We start from the raw sequence: 14309 nt of genomic DNA, 5'->3' as shown, positions 1-14309 counted from the left end.
CGATGTATTGCAATAAATGCTATAGCAAAACTGTACCCAAACCGCGAACGTCCATCTCAAAATTATCGAGCACAATATGATATAATATAAAACAAGACTGTTCTTCTAGAGGCGAATGAACTGAAAAGTTTAAACCCTCTTAAAGCCAAAAAGAAGAAGAAGAAGAAGACTGTTCTTTCCGCTTTCAACTTTATTTTCTAAGTGAGGTAGATTTGCATATCAACTTGCTGAAATATTTACCCTGAACTCCAAAATATGAAATTCAATATTTATTTGATAAATAATTTAAAACCATCGTATCCTGAAATGTTGCGTTCGTTCTGAACTGTATACACAGTTCAGTCAGCGGTCAGTTCGTTCTGAACTGTATTATCAGTTCATCGTTCACCGTACACAGTTCGTTCTGAACTGGGTATACAGTCCATATGAACTGTTGCCCAGCAAAAAAGAACGGCAGTTCGTTCGCTCTTTTTGGTGAACTAGTTCTTTTGATCACTTCATGAACGGTTTGCCCATCTCTAGTTTCGATCTTGGTCCCTTTGCTTCCCGATCGCGTCATATAATTGTAACTCAGTGACACTTTATCCACGCGGATCTTATGAATTAAAAATGCTTGTTGACATCTTGAGCTGTTGAGCTGCATACATTAAGGCAGTATTCTAGTCTAGAAATTAAAAAAAAAACATTTTTTTCCTCCATATTTCTGTAGATTAGGCATTCAAGAGTATACCCTAGAAAGGACGTATCGAAAATCCTATTATTTACCGAGTTAGAGCCATTTAAGTGATGCGGTATCTTACCCGGTACGGCCATAACAATGAACTTTAAACGTATTTTTCTCGAAACTAGTTTTTTTCAAACTGGTGTACACGATATCTCAAGTTCTACTGAACCGATTCATGTCGAATTTATATGGATACAATCTGCAGGCATCTATCGCCTGAACCTCTAGAAAAATTATATTTTTCAACTCTCACTATTTTCAAAAAATCGGGAAACGTAAGGAAAAAACTTTTAAACTGCATTTTGTTTTCCAAACGGCCGCCATTTTGTCAAAAAATATGTTTTTGACTTGTTCGGGGTTCATGCGATAGCGGCATCTTCACTGATTCAGAATCTGTTCGGTTTTTTTTTGTTTCCGATGAACAGAAGGGCTCGAATCGTGTACGCCATGACACCACTTTTTTTTTTAACCCTCTCACTTCATTAACTATTCTAGTTATGAACACTATTTCTCCGTTCAATTTTTGTTTTATTGTTAAAAGATAGATGAACAAATAATGACATAATGGATAGTACAAATATTCTTTGTTTTATTTTTAAGGTGCTCGAAAAAACGTCCGAAATTCATGTCTCTACACTAGAATACCCCCCTTAAAGTGCACAATGAATTATTGAAATAAGAGAAGCTACCTTGTCAAGATGTTTATTTCTTGACTATGGAGCCACTCTTGTTTCGTTCATTTCGTGTCCTATTCCTACCATCCTGTTTCTTCGGCACGTATTTCCCATCATTTTTATCAACGTACCTCCGCCTAACCCTCAGCTGGTACCCCTAGCAAAAAAAATAATCTGACAAGCTGCTGAAATACTCTCGGCCTGATTCTACGCCGCGTGTGAGGTGAGATGACAATTGTCACATCACCATCTCGCAGATCTCCTCACTCTTTTCCTACAGACTTATCGGCTGCCGTGAGAGGTTCATTTTATGTATGTGATAGGATGAACTGCAAGTGACAAGGTGTTCATTCTGCTGGTTTCCAATCAGATCAGAGATGCCACATTCGCACATATGTTCACGAATTTGCAGACATTTTATTTTTGTTATAACGTTTTATTCCTGCTGCAGGCTCTTAAAAATAATAACAAAACATTATAGGTTTCAAAGGATCAACGCAGTAGTTTGTAGCACATATTTACATCTGGCATCCCATAATTTTATTAGTTTCTCTCAGAAACGTTAGATACAGGTAAATTTAGATATAACGTACCCTCGATATAACGTCACTCGATATAACGTACATTTTACCTCGCTATATCATACACATTTCCAAAGTGTTAAGGATTTTTTTTTTGAATATTTTCTTTTTCTTAAAGAACAATTAACTATCTGTATTGTGATGCTAAAACATGTTTTGTACCTTTGTTCAATCCTGAAATACAGCTGGTTTTGTGATTCCGGATTCTAAATAAGGAAAGCTTTAATCAACAGTACGAAGGGAAACATCATGAGAAAGGCTGGCTTCGTCTTCTAATTGAATTTATTCATTGACTTCACTGACACAGCAACACAATAATGTACTATAGACTACGTTTGTGAGTCCTTTTTTATGCTTCGATATAACGTACACTTCTATATAACGTACAATTTTGAAAGTGAAATGTACGTTATATCGAAGTTACCCTGTGTTTGTTTTGTTACAGACAGTGAAGTCGTAGCTGCTGCTGCTCTCGGCGCTTTCATTTGTTGCTCTAGCTCCTGCTCCGGCGTTTACGACGGCTTCTGGAATGGATATGTAGTTCGGTGGTGATGACTCGCGGCTAAATAGATCAAACCAAAGATCCAAACTACTTGCAATTCGCCACTCGCACTGTGAAAATTGAAGATAAATTGATTTTATTGATACATACAATACCATTACTATCGATTATTCAAGACCAAAAACGACGCTTATTATTTCTCTTCCATTTTTCATTTGTTTTCATGCGCTGTCGACACCTCATATCGACGATTGTCACCTAGAAATCCCAGTTCATGTGACAATCGTCATGTAGATTTGAAAGCGAGAATACGGTGAGAGCTCATTCAAGTGAGAATTCTCACGGCATACGCCTGGTGGAATTGCGTGATATACGTGACAATTGTCATCTCACCTCACACGCCGCATACAATCAGGGCATCTGTAAGGAAATCCATGACCTGCTGTTTAGATCTGAATTCCCAATTCCTCAAACGATTGTGCATAACGTTTGCATTAAAAAATTGCACTTAGAGGCGGATGAGCTGAAAAGTTTGAAGCCTCTTTAAAACAAAGATTGAAATAAAAACTGAACCTTTTTCGGATGGTGATAAACAAAAAAATCTAAGACAAATACAGTAGTCGTTCGCTAACTGGTCCTGATTTAACTGGTCTGCTTTTTAACTGGGAGAACGTTAACTGGTCCTTGGACCAGTTAAAAACCAGAACTTCGTAAACAATCGACGCCATATTCATACTTTCACGTGGTGGTGGTAAAAACAAAACAACAATATAATTCTATTGTTCGCGATTATTAATATCATCGTATATCATGGTTATAATGAAATATATTTTATCATGATATAATACTTCAATTAAATTGAACTAAAATACGTTACATTTAGTTCAACTTTTGAAACTGAAACTGAAATTTGAAACTACCATGAAAAGGGTAGTGATGTGTGTTTGTTTTATCACAAGACTACTGCCTGTGCATTCCGCATAAACAGAAGCCTCGCTGTATAACATTATGCTGCCCGGCGTCCGACGCACTAACTTGTTACGTGTGCATATCTGCTTGAGTCAGCAGAGAGGAGCGGTGGTTTCTGTGCATTTTTTTCGCGCGGAGATTGTGCACTCACTGCCGATATTTACGACTCAACATAAACACGGACGTGTGTTCCGCATGGCTCGGGTTGGCACTGATTCATACTCACCATTTGGCGGCAGTGTCTCCCTGCTGATGGGCTGCTGTGTACGCGTACGCTCAGATCGGATTCTTGGATTCTGTGGGTGCGTTTCGTGCGTTGTCTTGGGAGTACTTAGGTGATTGTTAATAAAACGTTGTAAGTGTACAGCTGTGAGAAAGTTGAATCAGAATATCGTGTGACATGTAACACAAGACAGACATAAGATCTTTTCATTCAGAGAAGGTGAAACTGCGTGGTGTAGGTTTTGTACCGAGGCGAAACCCTCGATTTGGAGTGTCAGCGCAACGATTGGTGTAAGATGCCGATGTAGTGGTAGTGGAGTCTCGTTTGTGTTTCCGTACCGACACTAGATAATACTAGAGACGATCTTCGTCTCTGGACCGCTTGCATATATTCATAGTGATCGCGCTGTGTTTACATTATTCCAATTCGAGATCCAAGGTTGTGTAACCCATCCGTGTGGCACTTTCGAAACGCTTCGGCATTTGCGAAAGGTCACATATTCTCTAAGAATATCAAAAGTGAGTGGAACGAACGCGGTGACTCGTCATCTTCGATGCTGTGGTGGTGGAGATAAGATGTGTTCTCTTTAAAGTTCCCCGCGAATTCGCTGATACCAATCTGTGTAAACGCGTAGTGTCATTGGTCGGAAAAAACCAGAAAAATGGAAACAACCAAGCAGGACTTGATAATTAACGAGTTCACCAACAGCAGGAGCGGTTGCCTTATCATCTGTTTCCCATCGTGTGCTTTCTTTGGTTGCCGCCCATAAAGATAGAGCAGGAGTTTGAATAATGCTTCACCAGTGTATTCTACCAGCAAATTTTCATTTAAAAGACTCGGTTCCCGACTAATTCTCATTCGTTTAGCGGACGACTGAATTGATATTTGTGTTTCTTGTATGAATGCGGTTGAGTTCGTACGGATACATCTTTCTTATCTAGCACCGATATGTCTACAATTACTGTAATTGATAGGCATATTGTAAACGTTCTATCGTATGTTTATGTTTTCCATTTACACTTTGGTACACGGAGCTAGGAGCGTTGTAGTACCAACTAATAACAAATTTGAATACAGCGAAATTGATCTTGCGTTGAGGCGTGCTTTTGTGGCTTGCGGTTAGTGTGTAAACACGTGCAAATCGATGTTGTTTGTGGAGTTTTTGCTGTTCGGGGTAGTACAGAACCGTATAATACAATCAATGTTAGCGTAATTTAAGCCCCCACAAAGTGTTGTTAAACACAAATTACAGAGTTAATCGATTTTTAACTTAAGTCAGGCTTGCAACATTGATACTTTGTGGTTGATGTCTTCGTAACAGGAAAATTTATAAATCGTCATAGAAGTCGGTGACGGCAGGAGCCTTTCTCATTGAAACAGTTTCAATTGTTAGGATCAGCAAAATTAACACAGTGGTTCATTCTTCTTGAATGGATCTAACGTTCCCAGTGGAACTTTCGCAAATCTCATCGTATGTAGAGGAAAAGGGGGGAATTTGGACCACCTAAGCAAATCGCCTCATATTTCCAAACCAATAGGATCTAAATAAAAAATGTCACATTGTATACTAAGCTTCACTTGTTTTCTTTCAATCAATTATGTTTAATCATTATATCAAGCTTTAAACTACCAAATATATCATAAAATAAAAGATATTTTTGGACATTAAAATTTGATGCGGGGTGATTTGGACCATCTGTGGGGTAATTTGGTCCAGTGTGTGTTTCATCGGAAAAAACATACTTATATTTATGTAAAGTATTTTGGAATAATGATACAATCAGTAACAGTGTATGGGATCGATACCAGGTGTCTTGGCTATATTCCAGACCAGAAAAATTGGATTGAGACCATCTTGAATCCTACATGGATTTTTTCACTTTTGTTCGAGCATTTTTAAACACTTTCGATGCTTGGTCAAAGAAAATCCGTTGATGCCCTGCGTTGCTCTTTCAAGTTCCTCCTTCTTCCAACGTTGGCTGCCCATCCTCTTTTTGTAATTCAGCGGCATCTGGAATCAGATAGACCAAAGAAAAACCTCAAATATGTAGGTCCAATTCACCCCACGAAAACGTGTCCATGTCACCCCACACAACATGCAAAAATTAAAATGCAATCAATTTCATTTATTGTTATCAAACTTACATTTTCGCTACATCAAATTGTTCCTCTTCTGTAGGCGAACAGAACTTTACTGCACAATACACGAAAAGTTTATTTAATCAGCGGGAAAAACCTTAAAACCACGATGGGAAAATTCACATTTTTTGACAATCAAAGTGCTTGCTGTGTTCATGCTACCGTTTCCTTCCACCTGTCGAATTTTACCAAAGTTTTTTTACGTTAGCTACATACGGTTCATTGATGAAAGAAGGTGACATTATAAAAAATCCAAGTTGAGCCGTACATTTTGAGATAATGGGGTGGTCCAAATCACCCCATATGTCCAACTCACCCCGTGTTACCCTATTACTCGCGTCATTCATTAGTGATACTTAGTTGATACCTTTTCCTCCATACAGGTCGGACTCGATTATATACAGACTCGATTATATATGATTCGATTATATACAATTTTGGATTCGATTATATACAGTTTGAAAAAAAAATTCTTACATCTCAAATATGACTTGTTTCAAGAAAAAATGTATCCTTTGAAAGTTAAGGTTGAATTTAAGTGGCTACTATATGTACAGTGGGGTAAAAATCGTGATTTTTGAAGATTTTGCTTGAATTTTCACCAGGAATTGTTTATTGTATATTGCAGCGAAATTAGAAAGATAGAAGTTGGGTGTCAAAGAACAAATTGTAGAGTGGTTTGATAAATTTAGTTTCATTGATAGGAACAATCAAGTTCAATATGATTTTTTGGGATGAAATTAATAATCACACATTAAAAATTACCAACTTTGAAGTTTTCACTTCCAAAATAGTTATTTAAATCCTCCAATTTAGATGCTCCACTACTATATTCTGTACTAAATTTCCTCATCTCAAAATGAATTCAACAGAATTGGCTTACGCAGCGTACTTTTTAGTGTAGAGTCAGTTTGAGGCAACAGAACCCGAAACAAAAAAAAGTTCTATAACTCTGTCATTGTTGAAATTCGAACATATGCGTAGAAGGTTTTTTTTCATCAAATATGATCATCTATCATCTTCTGAGAGATTCTGGAAAAAAAATTTCTTTCATGTGGGAAAGGTATTTTCTGACTTTAAAGGGATGAATAAAAAATCAATTGTTTTATTTTCAATAAACGAATAATACATGCATAGAAAACGAATACAGAATTTTTTTTTACTCGATTATATACGGGATTCGATTATGTGTAAAGAAATCGGACACTGTATATAATCGAGTCCGCGCTGTATACAGGTTCTGTTTTGTAGCATGAAAGCAGAGTTTATAAAAAGGTGTTTGGTTTGACCATACGTCTTTTCTGACCATTTTCGAGACAACATCTAGATGATCTTCTGCGTAAAAAATACCTGCGTCAAAAAAAAATTCGTATTATAGTGATTTTCAACTCATTTGGTTGGTTCGTCACTTTTTACTTCCATTTTTGGAAGAATGTCGGGAGTGAGAATTAAACTCGTGACCTTTAGCGTGAGAGGCTTGGATGTTACCACTACGCCAGATCGCCTCCAAAAAATTCGCTTAAATACCTCAGGTTTGACTGTTATTTGATTCGATGGTGCATAATTTCGCAGCTTCCCAGGGAATGGTGGTGGGAAGTCCTTGCTTCTCTCATCAAGATCCACAAGGCCACTTGTAGATCACATGATCAATGGACAGCGATTCAAATCGATAACGTGCTCACTGTCGGCAGATTTTTCTCGGACATCTTGAAGGTTCCCTTTAACCACGGTGCGAATATTCATTCGGACCACTACCTAGTAGCAGTCACCATGTGCTAGAAATTGTCAACAGTTTACCGCCAGTGCCAAAATCTACCACAACGGACCACAATCCACAATCATTTAGCAACAAAATTGGAGAAAAGAAAATTGTTGGAGTAGATCTTACGCTTCAGGTTTGTCCAGAAATTCTCGATGATAAATTTCCCCGTTCACGACCAGTCTGGAGCTGAAGAAGAGCAGCTTTGACATTCCCTTCTCGCTAATTATCAGCCACAGCAGCACCTTCTTGGGGAACTAGGTGTGTGAAATAAACTTCACTTCGGAGCTCATCTCCTTCGTGGGGAAGTAAAATACGAAGTGCCCTACCAGTCGTTGCTATCCCGGGTGAGATAGGTCTCGTCGTCCATTACCACCGCCACGTCGCGATTCGCCGGGAAAATCGACTTGACCATCTTATTCAGCCGCTGCCGCTGCGTCATTGCCTGTAGCCCATGTCCATGTTCGGTAGGTACTTTTTCACAGTTTGGCCGGTTTCTTGTCGCTCAGGGTCGTCGGCCGTTCGGAACCGGGCTTACTTTCGTGCGTGCTCTGATTGTTGTCCAATAGTGTCAAGATGTTGTAAATGACGGAACGGACGTATCCGGCGTCCACAAAGTGCCGCACGATGTCCGTTTTCGACGCGGCTTATGAACGGAGTAGCTTCACTATTTTCGCCATCACGGGTAGAGTTGGAATGATAGAGCTGTTATTTTTTTCTGTTGACTCATGGGTTACTATGATTGATGCTGCATGGGTAGTTTTGTCAGTGCGTGTGAAGTAAACCCATGAAAAATCGGCAATTTTTGTCTATTTTTTTCTCAATGCAAACGTTAAATTAATTCGACTTCTCAGAACTACAATGAAGAAAGCGGTTTGTTTTGTGTGAGTTTCAGGAACAGTCACGAGCATCGGTGCTGCCAACGTGTTGGTATAAGGCTTGACATATTTTAAATCCGGAATCCGTTGATCCCATTTTGCTTCTAAAAAGATGTGCAGGATGGAAGCCGAAAGAAGAAATTTGATTTTGGACAACCACATTGAAAATACGGCGTGCTCAGCTCTAAAATCGCAAAGTCGCAGATTTAGTTATCGACCGTGTATAATGTGCTCAAACGTTTCCGTGAGCGTACAACTGTTATTCGGATGGATCAGAGGATGCGTCGTAGTCGGCTGAGGTCGAAGGTATTTAGAATAAACCCGATACTCTCGGAAATCGCAAAAAAAACGTAGCTCTAACCAAATTACCATCCGAAGAATCCGTATGCGAGAAGGTTAACATAATGTCCGATCCGGCAAACAACCAAACAGGACGCTGAGGGAAAATTTGGTGGCTAAGATTTTGACGAAGTACAAAAGATGCATGCTGATGAATGACGGAAACATGAAAACGTGCATACGATTTTGGACAGCTCCCAGGCCTGAAATTAATAAGGCCATTGCCAGAGGAGACGTCTCTAGCAAATTTATGTTCGTTTTGGCTAATAAATTTGATAAAAAAAAATCTTGATTTAGCAAGAAATTCGCAGCTGTGGACAGAAAACCAAGACGTGTATCTTCCTCCTTAGCACATAATTATCGGGTGCAGTGTCTACACCGGAGTATATGCCCTCTTCCTGTGTCTCTTCTGAACATAGTTTTGGCGGCTTTTTTTCTGGCCATATGTCGGGCCACTGTAACCTCCCACGTTTTTTCATCTTCACAATATCAACATATTTATAAACTTGATACAGTTTGTGATTCATAAGTCTGCGCTACATTTCAAAAACACCTAACGCTCGTGGATCTTCGTCGTCCGTGAACCGTGAGCATCAGCGTTCTATACAGCGCTAGTTTAGTGCGAGTCTGCAGACTACGGGACTTCAGCTGGCTACGTAGTCCATAGAAAGTCCTGCTGGCAACTGCAATTCGTCTTTTGATTCCATGGCTCACATCGTTGTCACATGTCACGAATGTACCAAGATATACGAATCCCTCAACCACTTCGTTCCTCATTTAATTCCACTACAACATCAATATCACTGGACCATCCACGCTCTCTGCCAGCTACCATGTACTTTGTTTTTGTAGTGTTGATGATGAGTCCCAACCTCGCCGATTCGCTCTTAAAAGGTCTAAAGGCCTCTCTCACAGTCCTACGGTCGATTCTGAAGATATCGATATCATATATTAGCATGAAACGTACAGAATCGTACGCTGTCGTGGAGCGTCCCTCTCAAAAAACCAGGTGGTTAACGGGTTCCAAGAGGGTTCCGCTAAAGTTTTCAAGAACAAGATTCGAGAGGGCACTTATATGCAGAATTGAGCAACTATTGAGGCATTAGTTGCCACAATCGAGTCGATGGACCTGTTTTAGATAGGACAAATGAGAACTTCCGACAATTCATCTGCCATTTGTTCATTCGTTCAAATTCTTAAACTCATCCGGTGGATCAAATTGTACAGTCGCTCGCTTCCCGCTTTTAGAAGTTCTGCCGGTATACTATTAAATGAAAAATATCCAGTTTTCCGCAAACTGCTTTTAGCGCCTAATAGTTTTTTGGGTATTCTTTGGGTTTCGCTTGACGATGACTAGGATGTCAAATCCGTCCAAAACAGTACGACAAAATCGAGTTGTTCCAGAAAAGGAATCAGACGTTTCGTTCAAGTAATGTTTTTTTGGTTAACGTTCCCGGTTGCAATGAAAATATCGCTATTGAAGCAACTGGTATGAATAACCTGCCAAACCAGATATTTCTTTGCGATTTTCGACAGTTTCGTTTGCATTAAAGTGTCTGGCACCTCCTTCTGGTTGTCGTTTAAACTCTTTGTCGTAGGTCCCTTTACGTAGGTCCCGTTATCCATTACCATTCAATCGATCTACATACGACAGCATCGTTGGATCAGCTCGTGTTTCTGGCCGTCTTGCTTTGTTTGTTGTCGCGATGTGGAGCCAGTACCTTCTTATGAGCTGAAAGTTCAGCTTGTTCGATCCACGGTTGTAGATGACACTCTTAGGTTGTTTGCGACATCTCGCACTGAGAGGTTTGGCCTGGAAGTGTTAGTCACGCTTTTTGTCGTTGCTGTGGCTCCGATTTCCATTCGATCCAAACTTTCTAATTATCGACAAATGTTCTCGGAACATTTTTATTACGTAGGTGACCAGGGTTGCCAACTAAAATTTTTAAAAATCAGGAAGAATGAAAATAAAAATCAGGAGAAATCAGGATAATTAATATTGGGTTGTCCGGAATGTTCGTGCGGATTTTTGGGAAAACAAAAGCAATATTTTTGTTTCCAATTTTATATGCACAGTTTTATTCCACAATCATTCGCCATCTTCCACTCAGCATTTTTTTTCATCCCAAAAGATAATTGCTTTTTCGTCGAAAGGATCGAAGTTTTTTCCCTTGAGAGAACTTTGTAGGGATCCAGTTTTTAAATCATTTATGCTTATGTTTTATACATATGAAATATGCCAAAGATAGTGTCGCGAGATTTTTTTGTATCACTTCTTACTTCTAGGATGACATATTTTTACAGGTATCCCACTGTATTTGTAACGAATATTTTCATTTAAATGAAGTAAAAAACACTAACATCAGTAAAAAGCAGGAGAATTTCAGTAAAATCAGGGAAAATCGAATGTTCGTCAGGATATCAGGAAGCGTGCCAAAAATTCTGGGAAATCCTGAAAAATCAGGAAGGTTGGCATCTCTGTAGGTGACAATTTGTTTGGTAACTTTTAACAATTTTGCTAATCAGACATACTAGTATTTCGACTTTTTGCAAGGCACGACCAATACTTTGATGCGTAGCTCCTCTTGCTTGGACGCTGTTTTGATAACTGAAAAATAAATAGAGTCACGATTCTACACACACATCTACAAAATGAGAGGTGTTCAGGTTTTTTATGTGCACGTTCGAAAGCGTTTTGAGTGCCCAAATTTTGATTGTAACACCCTCTGTTCATGCCTCGTTATCTGTGATCAGGCCTTCGATGAATGTTGAGACGCATTCATTAGCATAGAAAGCATCTCTTGTGAGATCTCAGTGCGATGCAATATCAGCATGAGTTTATCACATTTAGCAACAATTATGCAGTGATTCGTATGAGGCCCAAAACCCTCGTGTAAAATGCTCTGAACAGTTCCAAATAATACGTTGGTGGTCTCATCTATCTCTCCAATCGACAGTTTGTGAATTTCGATTAACAATTTATTGGTTCCATCGCTTCAGCTTTTGATATTGATGACCTTCCAGGAGCACATGATTGAATTTTAAATGTTCCAACGTGTTTCCAATAGACCGTCATCATTGTAACACTTCAGTCACATTTCAAATGGGTCGGAAAATTTTTACAGCAAAATGCGTTATTTTTTTCAAGAAGAACTCAGTGAAAACGTGATGAACAGCGTAATGAAGATTGAACAAAACATGAATGTCATTATTAGTGCTACCCAAAAATCGGGTTGTCCTGATCTGGTTTAATTCAGCTTGTGCTTCAAAAGTATTCAACGATCTGATAAATCGAATAGAATCATTGTCTTTTCAACGCTGCAGTGTAAAAGTAGCGCTCTACCAATCCAATTTTCAGCCTCTCGCTTTCTGTATCGACCTATTTCGTCGTATGGAACCACAATCAAATTACAACCTTCTCGCTAGCAGCTTTCAGCTGCTACTCGCTGAACAAACACATCAGGGGAGATGCAAATCTTATTTGATGTGCGCGGTAATTACCACTCCTAGCCATGTCAGCCAGAGTCAGCTTACAATACAAGCGTGTGCGCTCCGTTGTGCCCTGATACCCACATACATAACCCATCCCGAATCAATCAAACGTGTCATCAAGGCCCGCGCAAAGGTTGCTTCCATTTTCCGCGTTTTCTCCGCACACAGATAGAATCCTGTCCTGGTTCGGAAAACGCTGCCTATTTTGAATTTAACGAAACGGTGAAAAAAAAAAAAAAAAAGAAAAATTGAAACATGAGCTCCTCCTCCTCCGCTTGGCTCCGGTAGTGAATGCGTGGCGCGGTAGTGCAACATGAGCAGCAGTTCCATCGGATACCATAGACTCTCGCAACGTGACGACGACCTTCAGGACAACGGCGACTCCAACGATTCTTCCGCCAGTGATATCGAGGAGTGGAGCACCGGAAGTGGAAGCGGCCAATTAAAGGAGCGGTTAGCGCTGCATCGGGAGCATCAGCGATACGATTTGGAGGCAGCAGACGGCAGCCGGCAGCGGCGACCCAGAAATATGACGTTCGAAATGTATGAGGTAAGAATGGGCTTTGACTTTAATTTGCCATTGTTGTTTGGTGAGAATTTATGTACATATGATGTTCGGTTTGCATTGTTAACATGAGAAAGGGTGCGAGGTGGGCAGGCTAAGAGATGTATTTTTTCTTGGTGGCGACCTTGAATTGGTACTACCAGGCGGTAAACATGTGCTCGAGAGTGAAAGAGAGTAAGTAAGAGGGCGGATTATCATTTGCATCCATTCGCAATTTTAGAATGCATTTTTTGTCGCTCATCGAAGCACGTAGATACTGAATGTGGTTCATAAAATGGCATACGTGTGAAATGCGAGGGGATCTGATGTTAAGTGTCTATTGTTGCTGCTCGTCCCCGTCCGCGCTACTGAAGAATGGTAGATGGTTTGGTGTTTGGCAGCCGGCGGTCATGCTTAACATAAACGATTTAATTACCGTCTGTTACCATTTGATTGGAGTGCAGTTTGATTTGAAAACAATGCGGCTTCCAGTGTACTGTCTAGCTGGTTGCGTGATGTTACTATTTTTCCCAGCGATGGGAAACTCGGCTCTGTTGGGTGATAATGAATACAGGTTGGCACAGAAAAATGTAATTAGAAAGATTGATTATTAAAACCAATTCCATAATAAAATGATGTAATGAAAAAATGTTATGACTATATATTAGCTTTATATTATTTATGAGCTAGGTGAAAGTGTATTTTACTAAACGTTCGTTCCACTATACCTGAAAGGTTTCATTCCTAAAAGTGACGTAATGGAAAATTTTTGCTGTGAAGACAGCAATTCGGATGGTGATAAAAAAACTGCAAAACATAATTCAATACAACAAACTTTCCTATGTTTATTGAGCCTTCTACAAAAATGTCTTGACGCCCTGCCTCTCTAGTGACTGTCACCAATCTGTTTTTCTATATTTCCTATACTGCCGTTCTACGTATAGTAGTCCCATGTTCCAAAATCAACAACTGAGAAAAACGCAATCAAAGTTTTCTGCCATATATGTCTACTAGAAGCTCTAAGCATTTCAGTTTGGCAATACACCGGGTTTTTCATAAGCACTAGACTATTGTTTAATGGAATGTGACAAGATCCCCTCGCTTGAATCAATGAAGCTTGATTTTTTTCCCTTTATCTATTGGATAAAGAGCCATCATCTAGCAATACATTTTTAAACTTAAGTTAAAATATTTCATAACTACATTATTTTTAAATTAGATCTAGTTAGCCTATAAGTACAAAACAATAATTTATTTTAAAAAAATAGATTATTATTCCTTCGTTGCCTCGTCGTTATCATCCTTGTCTGGGACAGCGCCTGTTTGTCGTAACAACTACATCGCCAGGTGATGTGGCATCTGTATCCTTTGATAGGGAGTGCCTCCTTGCTCTTGTAATGATCTGGCATGCGTGAATGTACTCCTCGAGCCTCTAAGTCGGCAACCAGTTTGATTCTTTCATTACAAAATTCACTACATGACCAA

General features: G+C 39.4%; 1 protein-coding gene across 3 annotated transcripts in view; it reads left to right on the top strand.

The window, feature by feature from the left end:
- Nucleotides 1-3693: 3693 nt before the first annotated feature.
- Nucleotides 3694-14309, top strand: part of LOC129765462 (venom dipeptidyl peptidase 4) — a 78845-nt gene continuing 68229 nt past the window's right edge. Inside the window, exons 1-2 of one of the 3 annotated variants that reach the window (XM_055765809.1) lie at nucleotides 3694-3805; nucleotides 12449-12830. In XM_055765809.1, coding sequence (XP_055621784.1) covers nucleotides 12594-12830 — 237 coding nt within the window. In that variant the 5' untranslated portion in view covers nucleotides 3694-3805; nucleotides 12449-12593. Of the gene's footprint in view, nucleotides 3806-4115; nucleotides 4192-10474; nucleotides 12831-14309 lie in introns of those variants that run through there. The other 2 variants (XM_055765810.1, XM_055765808.1) reach the window with 2 other exon arrangements.

Source organism: Toxorhynchites rutilus, chromosome 2 (genome assembly GCF_029784135.1).
Source record: "Toxorhynchites rutilus septentrionalis strain SRP chromosome 2, ASM2978413v1, whole genome shotgun sequence".
NCBI classification, from domain to species: domain Eukaryota; kingdom Metazoa; phylum Arthropoda; class Insecta; order Diptera; family Culicidae; genus Toxorhynchites; species Toxorhynchites rutilus.
This window is presented reverse-complemented; position numbering and strand designations above follow the sequence as displayed.